The sequence below is a fragment of the Musa acuminata genome, chromosome BXJ3-11, assembly GCF_036884655.1.
Source record: "Musa acuminata AAA Group cultivar baxijiao chromosome BXJ3-11, Cavendish_Baxijiao_AAA, whole genome shotgun sequence".
NCBI classification, from domain to species: domain Eukaryota; kingdom Viridiplantae; phylum Streptophyta; class Magnoliopsida; order Zingiberales; family Musaceae; genus Musa; species Musa acuminata.
The window spans coordinates 23,071,996-23,092,993 of NC_088359.1; the positions used below are offsets into that span (position 1 = coordinate 23,071,996).

General features: G+C 44.6%; 1 protein-coding gene across 3 annotated transcripts; it reads left to right on the forward strand.

Annotated features, from left to right (window-relative positions):
- Positions 1-469: 469 nt before the first annotated feature.
- LOC103971342 (anthranilate phosphoribosyltransferase, chloroplastic) lies at positions 470-16,748 on the forward strand. Of its 3 annotated transcripts, XM_009385336.3 has the most exons (10): positions 470-811; positions 890-1,033; positions 1,111-1,272; positions 1,354-1,437; positions 13,902-14,090; positions 14,969-15,059; positions 15,182-15,241; positions 15,457-15,575; positions 16,327-16,461; positions 16,592-16,747. In XM_009385336.3, exons 1-10 carry the CDS (start codon positions 584-586, stop codon positions 16,622-16,624), a joined length of 1,245 nt encoding a protein of 414 aa, XP_009383611.2. In that variant the 5' UTR covers positions 470-583; the 3' UTR covers positions 16,625-16,747. The 3 variants fall into 3 exon arrangements, with proteins under 3 accessions (XP_009383611.2, XP_065030773.1, XP_018676602.2); XM_065174701.1 differs by lacking the exon at positions 13,902-14,090 and having other exon boundaries at positions 485-811; positions 16,592-16,748; XM_018821057.2 differs by lacking the exon at positions 16,592-16,747 and having other exon boundaries at positions 491-811; positions 16,327-16,590.
- Positions 16,749-20,998: the final 4,250 nt, after the last annotated feature.

Here is a 20,998-nt window from a genome sequence, read left to right on the forward strand (position 1 = left end):
AAGGCACGGGAGGGGGCGTCAAGTCCCCAACATAGGACTGGAAAGCCCACCACTTAAAGAGAGCCACGTATTTAGTTGAATGTGGGACCCACCGAGTTTCCACAAAGAGATACGCCCCATTACTTGGAGAAGCCACGCATTTACTTATCTTATTAACTCTTTCAATCTAAGCCGTTCATCTATTTATAATAAAGGATAATATTGGGCCGTTGAGATTATACGGGGAAGCGGAAACGGACGGCTCTAAATTTGGTTCTTTGGTCACGGCTAAATGCCGCGTGGTAGGGTAGCTGAGTTAGGCCCGATAAGCGCAACAGGCAGATGGGCATGCCCTCCACGTGCGGTGGCGATGGGCGGTAGAGATACAGCAGCGAATCCCCTCCCAGCTACTTACCTACCCTGGTGATTGTAATTGGAAGCCACGCTGTTGTGGGACCCATCGCGAGACCTCTCCGTATCCTCCCTTGGTCAATCGCCGCCGTGCACCTCGGCGTCATCCGAACTTAACCAGAAGGTTCGTTCCATGCACTTCTCGCGGCCACTCTCTCTCCCTCTCGCTGCCGATTAAATCTCGGTCACGTCGATGGCGACAGCCTTCGGAAGTCTAACCCCCTCTATCTCATGTTCCTCCTCTTCTTCCCTTTGCGTCTCGAGGCGCCAGAGGGGACCATGGAATTGGCAGAGAGCCTGCTGCTCCTTCAAGCCTCCATCCGCCGCTCGGAATGGCAGATCGGTGACTCCTCTGCTCTCGCAGGCTCTGCCCACGACACATGATCACCGGACCCCACCTTTGGAGGTCCAATTCAAGGAGGTCGGCTGATTCTTGCCACCGTTTCCCTGTTTCTTCCCTTTGATTTTCTCTTTTTTTCTTAAAGATAGTGTCGCTCAGGTGATCGAGACTCTGATAAATGGAGTCGATCTCTCCGAAGAAGAGGCCGAGGCGAGCCTCAAGCTTTTGATCGATGAGGCGGATGAAGCCCTAATTAGCGCCTTCCTTGTGCTTTTGCGTGTGAAAGGAGAGACCTTTGAGGAGGTATGCCTTTCAATCTGAGATTTTGGGCGCTGGAATTTTAAGACGGGTGATTGGGGATAATATTTTGATCGGTGCAGATTGTGGGATTGGCGAGGGCGATGATCGATTGTGCTGTGAAGGTTGAAGGTATCGATGATGCAGTTGACATTGTCGGAACGGGCGGGGATGGGGCCAACACGGTGAACATCTCCACCGGGGCATCTATTCTCGCTGCGGCGGCCGGTTTGAAGATTGCAAAGGTAGAGCACATTTGGGTTTCTTAAAGGAGAATGATTTGAAGCAACGTGAAAACTTATGATGAGCTTCCTTGCTCCTTGCAGCAAGGTAATCGCTCCAGTTCTTCTGCCTGTGGCAGTGCCGATGTGTTAGAGGCATTGGGCGTGAACATCGAACTGGGCCCTGAGGTACTGCAAAAAAAAGTTCCATTTTCCTTGGCTTAAAATGTGGTTTCTTATTGTCTTGTTTCGATCTAATAGCATTGCTGAACAGAAATGAAGTAATGAAAGCACAAATACTCCTTCTAGCAAATATAATGAGGTTGCCTCATGAGCATCTCTCTATACCTTCTATGTCTAGAAGGACAGCAGTTATAGGGGCAGAAAGGTTCTCATTTGTTATATGTGGAAAGGGTTTGTTTGAATACATCTTGTTTCTATGCAAATGACAATATGAGTACTTGTATAACCCTATCAGTTGAAGTGGTTTTTTATTTTATGAACATAGTGTTATGGACTTAGCTGGAATTGCCTAAGTAGTGAGGCACCCTTGCGGCAAAGTCACGGACTTAGCTGGATTTGCCCAAGTCGTGAAACACCCTTGCGCCAACTCCTCGGATTTAGCTGGGATTTCTTAAGTCATGAGGCGCCCTTGCGACATGCGCGTTCGCAAAGGGTCAGCCTAGTTGCAACCTCATACAGGTCCCGAAGGACCTGTAAAACAGAAAGTTGATTAGATTGAAAACGAGCGATGGACAAGTCCCGACGTCTCGCGAAGAGAGAAGCTTTACAAGCAATACAACGAGCATCTTGAGTGCAAGACAGAAAACAGAAGAAGGAGAAAACAAGGACTTTAAAAGGTAGAACGAATAGTTGCAAGTTCACAAACAACTGCATACCGGGTTGTCACGGACTTAGCTGGTTTTGCCTAAGTCGTGCGGCACCCTTGCGTGTCCGTCCGCAAAGGCCAGCCTCCCCGAAGCCTCCCATTGTCCCTTAGGACCACCAAAAGAGAAAACGTGTTAGAGAGAACGCCTCAATCGGGATCCACAAGCAAACATTTCCGAAAAACACTTCATAGACAATGCAAATTACAAACAGACTTTACAAGCTCTGAACAGTGGCACAACAAAGGGTAAAATGGTCCATTACAGACCGAAAATCTCTCGCACGTGTCCACATAACACAACCTTTATTTACAAGCCTAAAGAGGCCACCAACCCAACTAAAATGGGACTATTAAGCCTTCGGCCGCCCCTTTACATGTTGTACAAGGCATGAATATGCCAAAAGACACGGACATACATAAGCATTACATCAAACACCTTGTTTAGAAGTTTGTCCGTGACATTCTCCCCCACTTATTCCTTCGACGTCCTCGTTGAAGCCTTTGTCGACACTGCAACTCCTCACCTTTGCTGAGTCTTCAATCTTCTGCTCCAGCTACAATGCGCCTCTTGGCTCCCAGCTGCTCTCCACTGCTGTTTTTGAGTAGTCGAACTTTTGATCCGCCATGCTGCTTCAACTCACCAATGACTCTGACTCTGGTGTGGGGTTGGCTGAGTTGTGTTGATCCTTGTTGATTCATGCGGATCCCCCAAATGAAGGAAAAGACCATCCTTACTGCGCCAGTCTCTCAAATTCCTCTTGCTGCTTGAACTGGGTGGATGCTTGTTGGAGCTTTAACGAGCATCGTCTCGTAAACTTCTGAAGTTTTGGGTCCTTCCTCCACAACATTTGCTCATTGACTATTCTTTCACTTAGTTGTCACATCCAAGTAGGTTCGCATCACTTCCGCTTTCGATTGGCATTTCGTTGGGAAATGAAGCGGACAATCTACTCTCAGTAATACTGATCACCGTTGGTGAGGATTTGACAACTATTGTCTTCCATTATCTTCGAAGGGTCTTTGAACTTGTGCAGAGCTCCTTTACTGGATAGATAAGAGAATTGGGGTACTCGGTTTCGCCCATTCTCTTAAGAGTTGAGAAGGCAAAGGTTACTTGACTTCGCCCGCCTCCTCGAGGTTGTACTCCATGCATCGAGCTGGTTGCTAGCCTTTGCCTGCTCTTTGCTCACACTTCTGAAGCACTTGAAGTGTTTGCACTCCTTGCGTTGAGTTAGTTACTGTGATTCACTTTCTCAATACCATTGAACTTCTGGAATGCAGGAAGTTTTCACTCCAACTTGGAGTAATTCTCACATAGGTTTGGTCGCCTCTGGGATTGTACCGTCTTCTCCATCAACCCTGCCGCCTACTCCACTAAGTAGCAAAGGTACAACACCGCGTACTGCCTGCTTCGTTCCTTGGTTATGCACTCTTGCATGACCCGAAGTCCTTCACTTTCGGTTATCTTGATGAGAAGCTCATTGACACCGGTCTTACGAAGTTCTTCGGCCTCTGCCCTTCAGCCTTGTCTCGGTACTTGGAGATTGCCTCTGCATTCTCCACCTCCTCGGCCCCTTTCACGACCAAGCGCTCTCCCTCCATGAGAGCAAGGGATCAATGACTTTCACGGAAGTCCCGCCTCTGCGGTACCATGGCGCTGCCATGCCCATAACCAGTAGATATGTATCCGTCGCCTCGCATCTGCATCCCTTTTCTTCACGATCAGTAGATATGTCTCCGTGGCACTCCTCTGAGTCCACCTCCATTCTAACTGATGCTTGATTTTGGGTAGCTAAGTCCCTCTGGACTCGTCGTCGCTTCCTCGCCCCTTTCGACCCCTTGCTTCAACACCTCTGTGTTCTCCAAGCAGTCCGTTTGGTCGATAGAAAGACAGACTGCAACTCCCATGCATGGCCTCTGCCATCACGTTGTAGGGTTTGCACCGATTCTGTTCTCCTTAGCTTCCTTGGTAGCAACGTTCGCTTACTCGGCCTTGTCCTCTGACTTGCCAGGCTCCCTTAAGCGAATATGAGCTCTAGAGCAGTCCAACTCTCCAGCTGCTTCGATCATACCTCTGCATGATCAAGTTCCTCCCATGGAACTCACTGGTACTTGCATTCGAACTTTTCCCTTGGTGGAACCCAGCCCCCATATGCTGATGACCAAGGTTTTCATCCGATGCAAAATTTGATGCACGCACGGAAGACCCGCCTCTGCGGTACCATGGCCTTCACTCCTTGAATCCATAGCCCTTCTTGCCGTCGTGTTGTTCACCGAAGTGGAGCTCCCAGTAGCTCCCGATCATACCTCCATATGATCTAGTCCCTCCCGGGACAAGACTGTGTGTATCGCATTGCCGCGAACTATCCCACCACGATCCGCTGCACCATGTCGCCTCCTGGTGACATCTCCATTGCATTCTGATCCTTGTGGAATAAACTCGAATTGTGAACCCTCCATGTGTGGCCTCTACCAATACATCGCAGGGTCTCCTCCACCTTCGATTTTGTTCGCTCCTTTGGCAATCGACCTTCATCCACCCACTCTTGGGTCACACCTAGATGAAGCACCGCTCTAGGACAATCCGTCGCCTAGTAGCTCCCGAAGTCCACCGACTTCACTATAATTTGTGCACCATTGTCTGGATCCTGGGCCTCTGCCCCTACCAGCACAATCTCCGTTGCGCACTGCTTCCTTCATGGCAACTTGAATGACAACACTGTGGCATATTCTTCAAGAGTACCCACCTTTGAGTCCTCTTGCCCCGTGCTAAGGCCTTCTGAACCCAATTTCGCCTCCGCAAATTGAGTCGCCTTAGTTCCTCCATCAAATGCTTCTCCGAGATAAGGTGCATGTGCCCAGAAGCTCCCTTCGTCTTTGGCACCATGCAAGATGAGTCCGCTCCGTTAGAAAGAAGGACCCATGGAACAACATGATCCTACTCTTGCCTCTGCAAGAGTTCATGTCCTTGACCTCTGTCTAAGAAAAGCACTGTGCCTCTGCTCCATGTTCCAACTTCTATGCTGGCTCCCTTCATGCAGCTTGGGTACTTCGCTAAGTTACACCCAAGTTGCTCCGCTCCTCGTTTTCACATTGAGTTGATGGTGGCCCTCGCGCCCACCATTCCACGAGTCAGCCCTCCCTTGAGTCCGATCTCCACATCGACTCCAAGTGTGCCTTCATTTAAGTTGCTTTGGGTCGCTCCCCCACTTGATCTTGCAATGCATCCACCGATGCATTCTCTCAAGCGAGATCATACGACGACTCCTCGCCGCTTGCTCAGTCCATCGAGCTTCGTGGAGTTGTTGTTTGTTGAGGTACTCCTCCTCAACATGTGAGGTCCGTCTCACATGATTCTCCCTCTGGAGAGCCGGGACTTATCCCTCCTGGATAACTATCCCGTTGGAGCAACATCTCTCTTCGTTTCGGAGACCACCATCCCCTTGGACTACTCCAATCTGCTGAACAGACTGTGCATTGTTCTGCCTCCTGCAAACGCACTTGCTAGATTGCGACTCCCCGTCAATACAGCCCCCGCTGCACCCCTCAAGGCCTAGCAACATGCTGAACTCGTTGCACACTTCAGCCTCCTACGGACGTATCCTTCACATGCCGAAGAGAAAGTTTCAATGCTCCATGGCGCCGAGTTTCGGTCGCCGTGGGATGGCCACGAACATTCCATCGTCCGCATACAAGCCCATGCATGAGTACCAAATTCTTCGAGTTAGCAATTCCCCTCACCTCTGCGAGCTTTGCATAACTCTTTTGGTCGTTGAGCAACTCATTCCACCTTGGATGGTCTCATCAATTACCAAGCGCCTCGCTTGTCTTGAGCACCATCAAGTATAGTTGTTAACGTTGAGCCGTAGCTCAAACTCAGCCATCCCACCCTTTGTGCACTCCACATTCTTCCAAGCTTGCCTGTTCTCGTGGTGCCTCTTGCGCGAAGGGTTGGCCATTCCTCTGAATGCCAATCTCAGATGCCCGCTCCTCTGAGCGACTCCTTTTCCCTACATCTCCATGCCCGTTTTCCCCCAAACGGTCGCCGCGCGTGTGCTGACTGCCCTCAACGCAGTCCCGCTAGGTCCCCCACGTTTGCATGCTAAGTGTTTCTATGAGTGCTTGTCCCGCTCTGATACCATATGTCACGGACTTAGCTGGTTTTGCCTAAGTCGTGCGGCACCCTTGCGTGTCCGTCCGCAAAGGCCAACCTCCCCGAAGCCTCCCATTGTCCCTTAGGACCACCAAAAGAGAAAACGGGTTAGAGAGAACGCCTCAATCGGGATCCACAAGCAAACATCTCCGAAAAACACTTCATAGACAATGCAAATTACAAATAGACTTTACAAGCTCTGAACAGTGGCATAACAAAGGGTAAAATGGTTCATTACAGACCGAAAATCTCTCGCACGTATCCACATGACACAACCTTTATTTACAAGCCTAAAGAGACCACCAACCCAACTAAAATGGGACTATTAAGCCTTCGGTCGCCCCTTTACATGCTGTACAAGGCATGAATATGCCAAAAGACACGGACATACATAAGCATTACATCAAACACCTTGTTTAGAAGTTTGTCCGTGACAGGGTGCCGGACACGAAGGCAAGTTAACGTGCGAACTTGTGAAGATTGTTCAATGCCCGACAATATACTGAAGCCCCATACAGCCCTGTGCCACCTGAGGGGTTCCAAGGTGCTTAGATGGTTGACGTTTCGCGTGCAGCTATGGTGTGCAGAAAACAAGCCGTGGCACATGAAAACGGAGCTATTTTGGGGAAGTTCGGTCCGGCGCAGCGAGCGGTCTCACTACAGCGCTGCGAACTATCGTTGCTTACATTTTTCAATCAAAAACACACAAAACCATGGCAAAACATACTGTCATATCTCTGTACAAGCATGCAAAAGCGACGAATGGTTTGTTGAACGAAGTTTTTGCGAGTGCGTGACGACTGTTTGTGACATTCTCCCCCACTTAAACTATCGATGCTTGTTGGTAGTTGTTCACAACTGCTTTTTCATGTCGTAGGGCATCTTCGGGCTCCTAACTGGTTGCAGTTCGGGGAAGCTTCGTCACTTCACCAAGTACTCGGTCTGCTCAGCTCCATTGGGTAGTTTTATCTTGTGATCCGCTAAAATGGTTTTAACTCGCTTCTCGTAGGAGGCTCTGGTGGGGGGTAGCCGAGTTGAAACACTTCAGAAAGCATCTTGCAGATCTGAATGGTAGGCTTTCTAGTTGCTGGCGTGAAAACATTATGAATTTTGAGCCATGCCAACAGTTGCAACTTATAGGAGACGTTGCCCACCCTACTGATAATTGGGAAGGGCCCTTCATACTTGCGCACCAATCCTTTATGTACTTTGTGCTTAAAGAATTGAAGTGATGTTGGTTGGAGCTTCACCAACACCAAATCGTTGACTTTGAACTCTTGTGGTCGCCTTCTCAAGTCTGCCCACTTTTTCATCTTTTTAGTCGTCTTCTCCAAGTAAGCCCACGCAATATTTGCATTTCGATGTCATTCTTTTGCAAAGTGATATGCTGACGGACTACTCCCAGTATACCCAATAGCCAAGGTGTGAGGAGTCGACGACTGTTGTCCTGTAATGATCTCGAAGGGGCTCTTGTTGGACGTAGAGCTCCGTTGCAGGTCGTAAGAGAATTGGATTATGTCCAACAGCTTCACCCAATCTCGTTGGTTGGCACTCACGTAGTGTCGAAGATATTGCTCAAGGAGCGAGTTTATCCTTTCGGTTTAGTCATCCGTCTAAGGGTGGAGACTTATGGAGAAGTATAACTTAGACTCCAACAATTTGAATAGCTCGGTCCAGAATCGTCCCAGGGACCAAGTGTCTCGATCATCGATGATATTGTGCAGGACTCCCCAATACTTCACCACATTCTTCATCATCAGCTTGGCTGCCTCCTTTGCTGAACAATGTAGAGGTGCAGCAATGAAAGTTGCATACCTTGAAAATCGATTGACCACCATATGTATCGATCTGAGTCCCCCGATTACTGGCAAGCTTGATATGAAGTCCAAGGAAATGCTCTCTTACGACCTTTCTAGTACGGGCAACAGCTCCAAAAGTCTCACTGGCTTCCGCTGCTCCACCTTATCTTGTTGGCAATTAAGGCACGTTCGAACATATTCCTCCACATCAGTCCTCATCTTCGGCCAATAGAAGACACTCTCCACGAGAGCCAATGTTCAGTGAATGCCCAGATGTCCCGCCCAAAGGGAATCGTGACACTCTCTCAAGAGTTCGCGTCTTAAATTGTCCACTCGAGGAACATAAACCCTATTCCCTTCGGTGTAAACGAGTCCCTCTTGGATCCAAAATTGTTGTCTTCCCTTCTTTGATTAGTTGCATCAGGGTTACTGCCTGGGGATCATTGTACAGTCCATCCCTGATTCTGGAAAGGAAGTTGGAGTGTAGCTGACTTGCTTGGCCTCTGCCTTCCAACTGCATGGCATTCACCCGCTCCACTTTCCGGCTCAACGCATCGGCTATGACATTTGCTCTTCCGGGCTTGTACTCTATTGACGTATCAAACTCGGCCAGAAAGTCCTGCCATCATTCTTGTTTCGAGGAGAGTTTCTTTTGAGTTTGGAAATAACTCAAAGCGATGTTGTCCGTCCTCAACATAAATTGTGGTTCGAGAAGGTAGTGTCGCCAAACTCGTAGACAGTGGACCACCGCTGTCATATCCTTCTCATGCACTAGATACTATCGCTCGATTTCGTTGAGCTTGCGACTCTCGTAGGCCACCGGGTGACCCTCCTGCATGAGTACTCCCCCAATAGCGAAATCTGAAGCATCTATGTGGACTTCGAAGGGCTCCCCATAGTCTGGCAATTTGAGCTCCAGTTCTTCCAACACAGCAGCCTTTAGATCTTGGAATGTAGCTTCGCATTTGTCAGACCATCTCCAAGGCTACTCCTTCAGCAACTCCGTCAGTGGAGTTGCCCGCTTCGAATACCCAGTTATGAAGCGCTGATAGTAGTTAACGAAATCAAGGAAGGATCTCAGCTCTAACACCTTCTTTGGAGTTCGTCATTCCGCAACAACTTGCACCTTTGATTTGTCTATCCGAATAGAATCATCACCGATTTGATGCCCCAAGAATAAGATCTTTGTCTAAGCAAAGTAGCACTTCTCCCTTTTCACGAACAAAATGTTCTCTCTGAGAACCTTGAAAATTGTCCAAAGGTGCTCGATATGCTCCTCGAGCGTTTGGCTGTAGATGATGATATCGTCCAAGTAGACGACCACAAACTTATCCAAATATTCCTTGAATAGTTGGTTCATAAGAGTGCTGAATATGGTCGGAGCGTTAGTTAAGCCAAAAGGCATCACCAAGAACTCAAACGCTTCGTAGTTGGTTACGTATGTAGTCTTTGCTTCGTCGCCTTCAGCAATGCGCACTTGCCAGTGCCCCGACCGAAGGTCGAGTTTAGAGAAATACTTTGCTTTGCCCAATTGGTCGAACAAGTCCGTGATGAGCGGGATGTGATACTTGTTCTTCACCGTCACCTTGTTGAGGGCTTGATAATCGACACATAGTCGAAGGCTCCCATCTTGTTTCTTTTAGAAGAGAACTGGAGCTCCGAATGATGCTTTAGAACTACGGATGAAACCACCGCTTAGTAGTTCATCCAACTGCTTTCTAAGCCCTGCCAACTCTGAGGGGGACATGCAGTAGGGTGGTCTTGCTGGATGCTTCACTCCCGGCTCCAGCTCGATATGATGATCCACCCCTCTACGTGGTGGCAGAGTTTTTGGCAACTCGGGTGGCATAACATTTGTGAACTCCTTCAGAACGTTCGCCACCACAGTAGGTTCATGAATGACCTCTATGTTGAGGGGCTCTAGCTTCACAGCAACTATGAATGTTAATTCGTCTTTTCGTACCCCTTTCTTCAGTTGTAATGCTGATATTTATTGGGGGTGTTTGGTTCCACTCCGAGAGACGGGAACCACACAGGGGTCATCGCATCCCATCAGACATAGGAAGTTCAGGAACGACATTAGCACCAACTTCACCACGTGCATGAACTCCATTCCGAGAATCACTTGGAACTTGTATAGTGGCACCGCAATCATGTTTGTGCTCTCGCTCCAAGTCCCGATCTTGATGTGGACTCCCTTTGCCAGCACGGAGATCCACTTGGCCTTCGAGTTCACCGCCTTTATCCAACTTGGGTTCTTCTCCAAGATCAGTCCAAGTCGCTTTGCTTCTCGATCGGCAATAAAGTTGTGGGTAGCGCCCGTGTCCACTATTGCACAGGTTGTTTGGACATTGAGCTTGATGTCCACATACATCAACTCACTGCTCTCTGCTTTCTGGGACTTTGTCTTCGTGTTCTCCCCCCACTTGACCCTGCAAAGCATTCAACAAACACATTGCTCCCATCCGGGGTCCTTGTGACTCCTCATCGTCGCTGTTGAATTCTGAACTACTCGAACTAAGAGCGATGACCTTGCCCTTGTCTGATTTGGGGGCATGTATTGAAGTTGTTAAGGCATTGAGTGCTTGTTTCTGTGGGCACTCCTTCACCATGTGCGGTCCTCCGCACAAGAAGCATCCACCAGGTTTTGGGGCCTTGTCTTTTGAGCTTGGCCCTTTGTGGGAACACTTTTCTCTTTGCTCGCCCTTGGACTCCTTCCCTCAAAAATATTTTAGAGGGCGATTTCCTGAAGATTGTTTCCTTTTCCCTAAGTCCTTTAAGGAAACAAAGTCGGTGAGCCTTTCTGCGGCCGTAATTGTCCCGATCACATCGGTGACATTCCTTCCATGCAGTTTCTGTTGAGCTCATGGCTTTAAACCATTGAGGAAGCTAAACAGCTTATCCTTCTCGAACATGTCTTGGATGTATAGCATTAGTGTAGAAAATTGCTTCACGTAGTCTCGAATGGAAATACTTTGGTGGAGTTGTCTCAAATTCCTCCTTGCAACGAGAACTCTGTGTTCTCGGGTAGGAACTGAGTTCTCAACTCCTGCTTCAAGTTCTCCCATGTGTCCACTCGACACCGACCTTGTTGGATCTCCTCCCAACGGGTTCACCACCAAAGTTTTGCATCCCCATTCAAATACATGGTTGCTATTGAAACTTTGGTATCTTCAGAATCGGGCCTTGTAGCTCGAAAGTACTGTTCCATGTCAAACAAGAAATTCTCGAGCTCCTTTACGTCCCTAGCACCTCCATAGCAATGAGGCTCAGGTGCCCTCAAGTTTTGTGGCGGCGCAATGTGGTGTTGCTCCCTCCCGTATTTAGTGCCCTTGTTAGCACTGTCACTCTAGAAGTGAGTTCCGCCGCGACTTTGTGCAAATGTTGCACGGAGTCTTTGGTATTGTCCGTCAGTCGATCGACTAGGGCTTCAACCTTGTCGATTCGAGATTCAGCTTTGTCTTGTGAGCTCTCTACCCCAAGAAGCCTTCGTTGGCCTTGGTAGAGTTCGTCCAAGCTCTCTTCAAGAACATCTAGGCGGGTTTCCACCGCCGTGAGTCTTTCCTTATGGCTCTTTTTCCCGATTGGTGTTCCAGTTTGTGCCTCCTCCGTTCGCGGAGAGTAGCCAACTTCTCGCTCATCATGTTCGCTACTACGATCCTCCAGAGCGGCTCCACTAGCCTAAGAGCGAGTTTGCACTTGCAGCCCACCTATGGTTGCTTGGGGCAATGGTCCCGCTTGCCCTGCCTTGCTCGATTCGTCACGATGCTTTGCCATAGCGAGATTGCGAAGTTTCTTCGCTGCTTGCTTTAATTGTTTGCCCGCTTTGATACCACAATATCACAGACTTAGCTGGAATTGCCTAAGTCGTGAGGCACCCTTACGACAAAGTCACGGACTAAGCTGAAGTTGCCTAAGTCGTGAAGTATCCTTGCGCCAACTCCTCGGACTTAGCTGGGATTGCCTAAGTCATGAGGCGCCCTTGCGACATATGCGTCCGCAAAGGGTCAGCCTAGTTGCAACCTCGTACATGTCCCGATGGACCTGTAAAACAGAAAGTTGATTAGATTGAAAACGAGCGACGAATAAGTCCCGACGTCTCACGAAGAAGGAAGCTTTATAAGCAATTCAGCAAGCACCTTGAGTACATGACAGAAAAGAGAGGAAGGAGAAAACAAGGACTTTAGAAGGTAGAACGAACAGTTGCAAGTCCACAAACAACTTTTCACTGGGTGCCGGGCACGAAGGCAAGTTCTCATCAAGTTAACATGCGAACATATGAAGATTGTTCAACGCTCGACAATATACCAAAGCCCCATCTAGCCCTATGTCACCCGGGGGCTTTCAGAGTGCTGAGATGGTTGACGTTTCGCGTGCAGCTGCGGTGTGCAGAAAACAAGTGGTGGCACGTGAAAACGGAGCCATTTAGGGGCAGTTCAGCCCGGCACGGCGAGCGGTCGCACTGCAGCGCTACGAACTATCGTTGCTTACATTTTCGAAGCAAAAACATACAAAACCAATGAAAAATATGCTGCCATGTCTCTATACAAGCATGCAAAAGCGACGATTGATTCGTTGAACGAAGTTGTTGCGAGTGCGCAACGACCGTTCGTGACAGTAGGGTGTTAAAAGAAGCTGCAATATTCTTCATAAGACAGTCTCACCCCTCTTCCTTCTGTTTTGTTATGATAGAAGAATTCTGAAGTCCTAATCCAATAAAAGAGAAACCTCAATGCAATTATTTGTTGCTATTTAGCTACCAATATTTTCTTAGACTATATATAATATGATGGCAATTGATTTTGTGTTTTCCTTCTACAGTTGTAGTAGCCTTCTGTAATTGGAATTCTGTGTCATAGATGATCTTATTACCGATGTGTACTGCAGGTAAAGTGGTGTAGCTTACATGCACTTGATGTAGGATTAAATAATTTACAAACAACAAAATAGTTCCTGAATGCAAATCTTGGTGTTAGCTTGGAAGATTAAGAGCTTCAAAATCAAGCAGACGTATATTTCATTGTCAATAACAATAACCCCATGAATATTTCGTTGTCAGGTGACATCCAAAACAACGTTTTTGCCATACTTTTGCAGAAACTAATATGAGTTGATCCCAATTTAAATTTGTTCCTGTATTGTTATTTTACCACTCCATTTTTGGAGTACTCGAGGAAGTTAATATGAGAAAGCAATAGGTTGTGATTTTCTCGTAGTGTTGGTAGCCATCAAATGCATCATTAATTTAATTTAATCAAGGGAGGAAACTCTTGATTTCGATGTTTTCTGAAACTAGGAAAGAAAATATTAATAGAAAATGCTTAGGAGTTAAAAATAAAGAGAATAAAGAGAAGAATATACCCAAATATTTTAAGCTGAAAATTCTGATAGCAACCAAAAATTATGGTTGTTAATTAAGGTGTTAAATCTGCTAATGCAACCAATTCTGATAGACTGAAAAATCATGGTTGTTAATTCATCTTAATTCAGTAACATTCATTCTTTTACTCTTAACAGACAGAACTTCTGAGTTGTGTGTAGGTTAAGATTTTTCAGAAAAAAATGTGGTGTTATGTCCCTTAATTTTGTTCATTCACCATGTCTTACATGTTGAAATATCACTTCCTTTTCATTGTGTTTTACATGCTACTTAGATCTTAACTGGTGTATCATCTTTCTCGAAATCATAATATAATTATTATCAGGTGCATTGAATTGAAACCCATATAATTTGATGTGCTTTTGAAAAGCTTGAATCCATATGCTTGTTAAATGTTGATTATTGATGCTAACTTCACTTTTGTTGCAAAAGGGGGTAAAAGGTTGTGTGAATGAGACAGGCATAGGGTTCATGATGTCTCCGATATACCACCCAGCAATGAGAATAGTTGGACCTGTGAGGAAAAAGCTTAAAGTGAAGACAGTGTTTAATATTCTTGGCCCAATGTTGAATCCAGCACAAGTACCTTGTGCTGTTGTTGGTGTTTACAATGAAGACATAGTAAGATTTTCTTTGTTCTTATTCTTGTGAATAACTTGAAATGCTTTAATATGCTTTCCAATAACAGTGACTGCTTTTGCGTTGCATTTTACATGTGGTTAGAAAAGACTAAAAAATCCTTTCATTCATGAATATCTAGGTGTAGCTGCCACAGAGAACATAATAGATATGTAGATATGTTGAGAGGAGAACGTAATAATAGATATTGATGGAGAACATAATAAGGCAGCAACATCTAAAGAGATGTAGATTTGTTGAAAGGAGATCTATAATAGATATTGTGGTTAAATGAGATGAGTCAAGTAGTATTAGTGGTGCAATAGGTTGACGAACAACCAAGAAGACTTTACTAGAAAGCAGAAACACTAAAAAGAGAATAAGGTACTCTTGATGTAGCTACAGAAATTTTCTAAGCAGAGTTCAATGGCGAGGAAACATACATGTGGCTGACCCCACAACTTGTCATCATTGTTGTTGTTAATTGCTATATTTTCTATATGTTTTGAATGGTTGTTGGTTCAGTTACTGCATTATGTTAGTTATGTTTAGTAGCTAGCTCTCTTAGTCAGTGTCTTTTTTAATTGTAAAAACATATATCATTGATCTATGGGTATTTCTCAAGGTCAAAGTATGTAATGAGTGAAACAGATGGAAATTAGATATGGTACAAAGTTACACAGATAATGGAACCTGGGGTGCCCTGAGCTATCTAGAACCTAGAACTGAGTGGTCAAGCCAATGTGAGTGTTATAAACCAATAAGCCTGGATTTTGTTTATTTAGGTATTTCAACTTGTTTTATTTGTTTGTGGTTAATAACTCACATCTTAATGAAGATTGTTCCCTGTGAATGCTAAGTTGGAACAATTGCTTGATCAGGTACTGAAGATGGCTAAAGCTTTGCAAAGGTTTGGAATGAAAAGAGCATTAGTGGTTCATTCAAAGGGTTTAGATGAAATAAGTCCACTTGGTATGACAATTGCCTCCGTTTTATGATTTCTTGTGCATAATTGACCAGCAATTTTTTATAACATTGTTTGTAGTTTGGACTCTGTTTCCTGAAATTGTTCTCAAACTATTGACCTGTTGCAGGATCTGGATATTTTCTTGATGTCACTCCCAGATCGATTGAGAAATCACACTTCGATCCATGTAGGCAAACTTCTTTGGACATTTCTTTTGAGATAATTTTATAATATTAAAGTTGGTGAATTCAAATATTCATCTGTGCATTTCATGTGACTGGTAGAGTTTGTTTGGCAGAGCCAGCAATAGAATCTAAGATAAAGTTTTCGATAATTTGTATTTTTATGTAATCATTAGGTTTTTACTTGACTTCACGATAATGAACTACTCACATGGTGCAGTGGACTTTGGTATTCCTCGCTGTACTGTAGAAGATTTAAAAGGTGGAGACCCACAGTTCAATGCTGAAGTACTTACAAGGGTACTGTCTGGTGAGAAGGGGCCCATTGCTGATGCTCTTGTGAGTCATTTTCTTTTTGCCAGTAGTTTACTAGAGAAGGTTGCTTTTTCAGTCTTTCTGTTTCTATTTTCTAGAGCAGTGCACCTCATTGGTTTCAAGCATGGAGGCTTGAGTTCAAATTTATTAGTCAATTTCTATTTTGCAAAGATAGGATAGCTTAGTTTCTATATGCTGTTTGCACTTTCTGGTTATACTGCGGTTCTTCTAGAGGGTTGTTTATTACTTGTGGTCCTATCTTATATATTTTATTCAAAGGCTACATGTTTTACATTAATCCAAGCAGAAGAATCTTTTCAAATAATGTAAAACATCTTAGTCACCACATTGAGAGGGCAAAAAATTTGAGATTATGTTTATCTGTAAAAATCTTCTTTGTTGACTAACCCATCAATTTTGTTACCTTTTTTTTTCTTGTCTTTGCACTGACCATTTGCAAATTAGTCCCCCTTCATGTCGATAAATACTTGCATGTGGAATACTTGCCAAAGATATAGTACAAATTGTTACCTTAGTCATCAATTTTGTGATGACTAAGTTGTTATTTCATTATCTATTCTTATGTTCTAGTTTATTTGGGGAAAGCCCTGTTCAATCTAATATGCAAACCGTGCAGCATCATTAAACCTTTCGACTGGTTGCACCCTAGACAGTATACTGAAACTTGAGTATCAGCTGACATAAAGATGTATTACCTTTCTAATGTCTCAGGGATCGAACCTGATATCTTGTATGATTGCCTCAAAAATTGTAGGTTCTTAATGCTGCAGCTGCTCTTCTTGTCAGTGGTCGTGTGAGCAACTTTTCCGAGGGCGTGGCAGTAGCACAAGAGACCCATCAATCTGGGAAAGCCATTGATACACTTGCTTCATGGATGGCAGTCTCCAATGTTAGTAGATAGGTTCCCTGATGCTTTTTCTTCGCTTCCTCTTGTTAGCTAAAGGTTCTGTGGATTATGTGTCACCGAAATACTGATTCCTGGTCCTTCAAATTCCTCAAATCCATTTTGTTGTATGCAGAGATTGAGAGGAGCAACTGCAAGTTGTATTTGATCGGTTTCGGTTGTCTTTTGAAGGGACATCAAGATACCAGAGCCGGAGGAACTCATCACTAAATTGGCAAATCTTAACCTAGGACCTACAGAAAGGCCTAAAGAAACAAAAGGAAAAATCCTAGTCTTCAAAGATCCCATAAAAATCTTTCAGGAAGCAAAAAGATGACTTCTAGAACGCAAACCCAAGAGGTATCTACATCAACTCCTCTTGTGGAGGATCAGATCCGCAACTACAGAAGGAACCAAAGAAGAATATTCAACGCTGGAAGACGTTTGAGACAACTAATCTCCAGAAATTCAGACTCAAGCACACAAATTCTTGAGCAACAAATAGACCCTCAGGCACAATTGCAACTATCCATGAGGGAGAGGGCAGCGATTGCTCCGGCAGAAGTACTTTATCACTCAAGAAGGGACGATGTGCATCATAGGGTTTACGTGCATCGCTCAGAAGAAGCAATGTTGGTCACAAACAATCAAGAAGATAGATCTTTTATACAAGAACAAAGTTTTGACCAACTGATCCGAAGTGGAATGAGATACATTCATCTCGGGATCCTTCAAACAAGGATTCAGACACTCCACCGACAAGAAGAAGGAACACTAGCACTATTGGTGTTCCGTGACAACAGATGGGCGGACGACAGGTCCATCATTGCAACCATGGAAGTAGACCTGACAAGAGGAAGCCAGCTGGTCTACGTGGTACCAGACACCATGATGACGGTAGGAGATTTCTACCGTAACATACAACTTTCTATACTAACCCGTGGTTATGATACATGGCAGAATGGAGAGGCCAATTTATTAATCACCAGGGGATTGGTAGGGCGACTTTCAAATACCCCGAATGTCGCCTTTGCATATGAAATTTTAGGGGTGGTGGACTACCTAACAAGCCATGGTGTAAGGGCTTTGCCAGGCAGGAGGTACTCCACAGCAGAAGTTCGAGGAAGAGACTGGATGATCAGGCCTACGCAGGTCTCGATCCCCATGCAACCTGCTGAGCTCAGAAGTCGGAACCTGATCGATGGGAGAATCTCGATCAGCTTTGAAAATTACAAAGCTGCATCAACATCTAGCAGGATCCAGTACAACAACGCTGATGATGAAACGTTCAGCGATGAGGAGGAAATACGAAGCCACACAATAGCTGTCAATATCCAATTAGAAGATAGTGAAAATGAGGCCGAAGAATTACAAGAAAACCTCAATTTTTATTTCCGGGATGTTCACAGAACAGAAGAAGATGTGAAGCTTCCATACCCCCAGAAGCATCAGAAGGAATTAATTGCAGCAGGACTAGAAGAAGAACTGATAATGGAGTATCCGCAACTTGCGCGATTATCCCAACAGGTATACTCATCATCTGCTGTTTCAAATTACAGGCCACCAACAGACTCAACTATGGGGCCAGTAAATTACCCCCCTGCTGTGAATATAGAGTCTACGAGCCAAAGGCCGGAATATGAGGGATACTCAAGACAACCTAGGTTCAAGGCAAAGAACTTTTCAGAAGCCTGGAACCTCCCCTCGGCCTTCCAGCAGCAAGGAGCTATGTTCATAATCCCATCCCAATTAGGGATGTTTGATGAAGTCTTCATGAGGTGGGAATCAGTAACGAAAAACTTGGTATCTTTACAAGGATTTACTAACCCCTTAGCAAAAATGGAGTTCATAGAAAATCTTCTCGGGGAGGCTGAGAAATTGGCATGGATCCAATGGAGAATGGCATACCCAGAGGAGTATCAATTACTCATAGCCAATGCAGATGGAACGGGAGGTACGCAAAATATTCTTTCCCAATTAAGAACAATTTTTATATTAGAAGATCCGTTCCAGGGATCTACCACGGCTCAGGAAGAGGCCTACCGTGATCTTGAAAGGTTGTCATGCACTAACCTCAAATATATCATTCAGTTCTTAAATGATTATATGCGATTGGCATCCAAAACAGGAAGAATGTTCTTAGGACCTGAATTATCTGAAAAATTATGGTCCAAGATGCCAGGAGAATTGGGAAAAAGAATTAAAGAAGCATTCGAAACCAAGTATAGAGGGAACACTATAGGAGTGATCCCAAGGATTTTATTTTCCTACAAATATCTGGAGGCAGAATGCAAAGATGCCGCCTTCAGACGAGCACTGAAAGACCTATCTTTCTGCAGTGAAATCCCTATCCCGGGATATTATAATAAACCGGAAAGGAAATACGGGGTGAGAAGATCAACTACATACAAAGGAAAGCCCCATTCTTCCCATGCAAGGATTGAAAAGAGGAAGCATTTACTAAGAAATAAGAAGTGCAAATGCTATCTTTGTGGCGAAGAAGGACACTTTGCAAGGGAGTGTCCTAATGACAGAAAGAACATTAAGAGAGTAGCCATGTTTGAACAAATTGATATCCCTGAAGACTATGAGATATTATCTGTTCAAGAAGGAGAAAATCAAAGCGATGCTATATACTCAATTTCGGAAGGAGAAGACATTGAAGACCTACAACATGGTATTCACTCCTTTACTCATAAAATCTTTGCTTTAATAGAAGATAGTAGGACATGGTGGATTGGACCAGATACAGGCTACAGGGCAAGAATACAAGTTTCCCAAGAACAAGCGGAATGCAGGCATATATGGGAAATCAATACTGAACTACCACCAACACTGGAGAAATGCAAGTGCTGCAAAAGAAAATCACAAAGGAGGCATAGGAGACATTGTCCCCTATGCAAGATAACGTCATGCGGAATGTGCAGTATCTACTATTTTGACAAAAGAACACCCGTCATGATGGAAGAACCACCAAGGTATGAACCAAAGAACCTGCTTCAAACTCAGCAAGACTTTATTAATCACTGTGAAGCAGAGATAAGAAGACTCAAGCTAGCAGTCGAGTTTGAACAGCAAAAGTCCAAAGAGCTTGAGGAAATAAATATTCAAGTTATAATAACAGCACAAGAGAATCTTCAGCTGAAAAAGGAGCTTTCAGAACTACAAGAGAAATATGAAAAATTGGAAAAAGAAATACTAGAGGTAGATCAACTACGACTGGAAAAGGTAGATCTACTAAGAGAAATACAAAAGCTCGGAAAAAGAAAAGCTGAAGAAAATGAAGAAGATGAAGAGGCCTTTGTCCTCTTAGAAGACGAAACTCAAAAGATCCTCTCTATGGAGACAAAAGAAACAGGAGGATCAAGAAAGTCCAAGAATATGCTCTTCAACCTCAAGGTACAAATGGAAATTTTAAATATTCCTCCTTTTGAAATAAATGCAATACTGGACACAGGAGCCACAACCTGTTGCATAGATGAAAAGGCTGTACCAAAGCTGGCACTAGAGGAAAATCCCTATGTAGTTCACTTCAGTGGGATTACCTTCAAAACTACCGCCAATAAAAAATTAAGGGGAGGAAAAATGACCATTGGAAATAACAGCTTCAGAATCCCATACACCTATGCGTTCCCTATGAAGCTCGGTGATGACATCCAGATGATAATAGGCTGCAATTTCATAAGAGCCATGCAAGGAGGAGTAAGGATAGAAGGTAACACTGTTACATTCTATAAGAATCTGACGACTATTAACACTCTACCTTACATCTCAGCAGCCCCAGCAATAGAGGAACTGGATTTAGAAGAGGATGATTACATACAAATACAAGAATCAGTGTTATATTCAGCAGAAGCCCAACAAAGTCATGAAATTATAAGGGCTAAATTCGGAAGCCTACTAGACCAATTGAAGGCTCAGGGATATATTGGGGAAGATCCCCTCAAACACTGGAAGAAAAACAAGATAATGTGCAAATTGGAAATCAAAAATCAGGATTTCACAGTAGAAGACAAACCCCTGAGGCATCTAACACCGCAAGCGAAAGAAGCTTTTTCTAAGCACGTAAAGGCATTACTGGAGATTGGGGTCATCAGGCCTAGCAAAAGTAAGCACCGAACAACTGCAATAATTGTCAATTCAGGAACAACGGTGGACCCCATAACAGGAATAGAAAGAAAAGGGAAAGAAAGGATGGTCTTCAATTACAAGAGACTCAATGATATCACTGAGAAAGACCAATATAGCCTTCCGGGTATCAACACGATTCTCAAAAAGGTTAGCAACAGCAAAATTTATTCAAAATTTGATTTGAAATCTGGATTTCACCAAGTCGCTATGCACCCGGAATCTATTGAATGGACCGCATTCTGGGTCCCTGAGGGATTATATGAATGGTTGGCAATGCCATTCGGCCTTAAAAATGCTCCTGCGGTATTTCAAAGGAAAATGGACAACTGTTTCAAAGGCACTGAAGATTTCATTGCAGTATATATAGATGACATCTTAGTCTTTTCAGAAAATGAAAGGGAGCATGGACAAC